General features: G+C 38.0%; 1 protein-coding gene across 1 annotated transcript in view; it reads right to left on the bottom strand.

Moving 5' to 3' along the window:
• Nucleotides 1-468: 468 nt before the first annotated feature.
• Nucleotides 469-3,356, bottom strand: part of LOC106870597 (2-iminobutanoate/2-iminopropanoate deaminase) — an 18,424-nt gene continuing 15,536 nt past the window's right edge. The window contains exon 6 of the mRNA XM_052970729.1: nucleotides 469-611. Within this exon, the coding sequence (XP_052826689.1) occupies nucleotides 558-611 (54 nt within the window). The 3' untranslated portion in view covers nucleotides 469-557. The remainder of the gene's footprint in view (nucleotides 612-3,356) is intronic.

Raw genomic sequence — 3,356 nt, 5'->3', positions numbered from 1 at the left:
TTGGGAAGCAAGCTTCTAATCACACACCCACGCCTGCACCTATGTATGTATGTATGTATGTATGTATGTATGTATGTATTTTAGCTTTAGGTTTGCTGCACAGCTCAGCACTTTGGGTGGCAAGCTTCCTCCTCCAGGTTCAGTTGGCTGCTACTCTTGTACATTCATTCGATGTAATGTTGACTGTCTTCAGATCTTCTTGAAATGTCTACTGTGGAGTGATATCTGCCTTGCCATCAGTTGGTACCCAAATCATGGCTGTTTGTGAGTACCTGGCCAGTTAGGCGAAACTGGTACTGATACAATCTCTTGCAGTGACTCTGACCTTGTTGCTTTCAGAATCTCTTCATTTGTGACATGGTCCAGCTAGTTGACCATCAGTATATTTTCAGTGGCACCTTTGATAGAATAAATTATACATATGTTTGTTTTTTTCCCCACATTTTAAGAAATAACAATAACACACAATTTTATAGAATTTCTTTGTAAGTTTATTATATCAAAACTATTGTATGAAATCTCTGTGAATATTTTAGTTTCAGGTAATTAGCACCAGGTTACAACTGACTGTTAGCTAACACAGCGATAGCCTCTATCTCAACACGTGCAAGCTGTAATAAAAAAGAAAGCAAACAGAGAATAAAGAAGAAAAAAAAATTACCCTAAGATTCAATTACTAGAGTTAGCAAAGGAAAATTAGATACAGCACTGACTAAATATTAACAGATGGTTTTTAAAGGGCTTTATATATCTTTGGCACAAGAAGGCAAACTGCTGATGAGGGTGCTAAAGGCAAAGAAAAGACTGACAAACTGATTGAATGAGTTAATCAATCAACCAATTTAGTTAATTGGTTAATTAATTAACTAGTTGTCTCATAATAATAATAATATAGAAGTAAAACAAGTGTGTATTTTTATAGGTAAAATGACTATTCTAAAATACAACAATATTATATAAATCTAATAAAGCCAAAATGGAACCATACATAGATATTTTGGTAATAATAAAAGATCTTATGAAAAAACATGGCTGCTTTTCCCTTTTCATGCCTTCCATAAAGAGAAAAAAAAAACCAAACCAGGCGCAGGGATGGCTGTTTTAAGAAGCTTGCTTCCCAGCCACATGGTTCCAGGTTCAGTCCCACTGTGTAGTACCTTGGGCAAGTGTCTTCTACTATATCCTTGGGCTGACCAAAGCCTTTTGAGTGGATTTGGTAGACGGAAAATGAAAGCCTGTCATGCATGTATGTATGTGTGTGTGTGTGTGTGTGTGTGTGTGTATGTTTGTGTCTGTGTTTGTGTTTGTTCACCCCACCATCATCACTTGACAACTGGTGTTAGTGTGTATATATGCCCCCGTAACTTAGCAGTTTGTCAAAGAGACCAATAAAATAAGTACTAGGCTTAAAAATAAGTCCTGGCGTTGAATTGTTCGACAAAAACACTTCAAAGCGATGCTCCAGCATGGCCGCAGTCAAATGACTTCAACGAGTAAAAGAATAAAAGAATTCCAACTTAAAAACTTAGAAGTAAAAAAAAATAAGAAGTGATTCTCTCCCCTGAAATACGTAGATTCTCCCTTACTCTCTCCCTCTCACTGCCATAACAAGTCCAGCGAGCAACAAACACGTTACATAAACCTGTTCCATCAATAAACAGGAGGATGCCCTTTAGCCTTTCCTTCTCCCACTACCCTCACCCACTGTTTCTCCCTGTCCCTTTCTTTTCAATAACCCCTCCCACTACCGTCACCAATCCCTTCCCTTTTCCCTTTTCCCTACCATACTCCACCACATATTACCTCACTGTTGTTCAACCCTGGGTCAGCCCTGATTGAGCAGACCTTTGATCAAAGGTAATTCAATGGAGACCATCATCCGTCCGTCTCTCTCTCACACACACACACACACACAGCATAGTGAACCAAGGACTACATAATTACATTATCCAATGTGTCCTTTGTTAAGACGATGGAATGTGCGATCTATGAGATTTACTGTCATTTCTAAAAAAGGACAAGTGACTACATAAGAGGCAACTTGGTTTGGGACAGCGCTAGACTGACTAAATATCCGTAATATACAGGCATTGATTCAAATGACTGCAACAACGACCTTTACAAAGATTGATCTTGTGCTTTTATCTTTTTCTTGTTTCAGTCATTAGACTGCAGCCATGCTGGGGCACCGCCTTCAAAACCTTTTAGTTGAATGAGTTGACCCCGGTGCTTAATGTTTTTGTCAAACTACTAAATTATGGGGACATAAATACACCAACACTAGTTGTCAAGTGGTGGTGGGGACAAACACGAAGACACATACACACGTGTGTGTGTGTGTATGTAAATAAATAATATATATATATACACACAGGGGTTGGACAAAATAGCATCATAGCATCATAATTTTGAAATATCTATAAAACAGTCAAAAGCTTGTTTATTTTTATGTTTTTTGATTTATTATTAGTGTTGCTTAATATGTTTTGTTAAAATTGCTGTTTCTTTTCAGATATCATCAGAAAAAGGTAATTAAAATTCATTAAAATGACAGATCTATTGTACTTTGAAAGAGGTCAAATTGTTGGTGCTCGTATGGCAGGCACTAGCCTAACGAAAACAGCTGAAATGTTTGGTGTATCAAGAAGTACTGTCTCGAAAGTAATGACAGCCTTCGAGAAAGAGGGATAAACCTCCGCGTCGAAACAAAACTTTCAGATAGGGACTGTCGGAAAGCTCCCAAAATTACTGCAGAGCTTAATGACCACCCCAAGAACCCAGTTTCCACAAAAACTGTTTGCTGGAAGCTGCACAAAGCTGGATTTCACGGGAGTGCTACAATCAGAAAACCACTACTTTCAAAAACAAACGTTGCAAAGTGTTTAGAGTGAAGTAAAAACCTACAGAATTGGTCCCTAAAGCAGTGGAAGAATGTTATTTTCTTGGACGAGTCATCATCATCATCCTTTACCTTATTTCTGACCACCGGCTAAGTATACATGCAGAGACAACCAAAATAAGCATTTGACCCAGACTGCCTTCTTCCAACTGTTAAACATGAAGGAGGATCTGTGATGATTTGGGGGACTATATCTTGGAAATTGGAAATCTGCCAGCCCAATGGTTTCCCTTCATGGCAGAATTAATAGTCAAGACTATTTAAGCAATTTATCTGATCAAATTCATCTTATGGTTGCAGAACTACTTCTGGAGGGAAATGCAATCTTTCAGGATGATAATGCACCAATCCACACAAGTAAGGAGTTGATATCCTCCACCATCATCACAACAAGAATTGGAGAGTGCTTTAGCTGAAGAATGGAGAAAAATTCCTTTAGAAACAATTCAAACTTTGT

This window comes from Octopus bimaculoides, chromosome 9 (genome assembly GCF_001194135.2).
Source record: "Octopus bimaculoides isolate UCB-OBI-ISO-001 chromosome 9, ASM119413v2, whole genome shotgun sequence".
In the NCBI taxonomy this organism is placed as follows: domain Eukaryota; kingdom Metazoa; phylum Mollusca; class Cephalopoda; order Octopoda; family Octopodidae; genus Octopus; species Octopus bimaculoides.
Note: the sequence above shows the minus strand (reverse complement) of the source record. Positions and strands in the feature narration are given on the sequence as shown.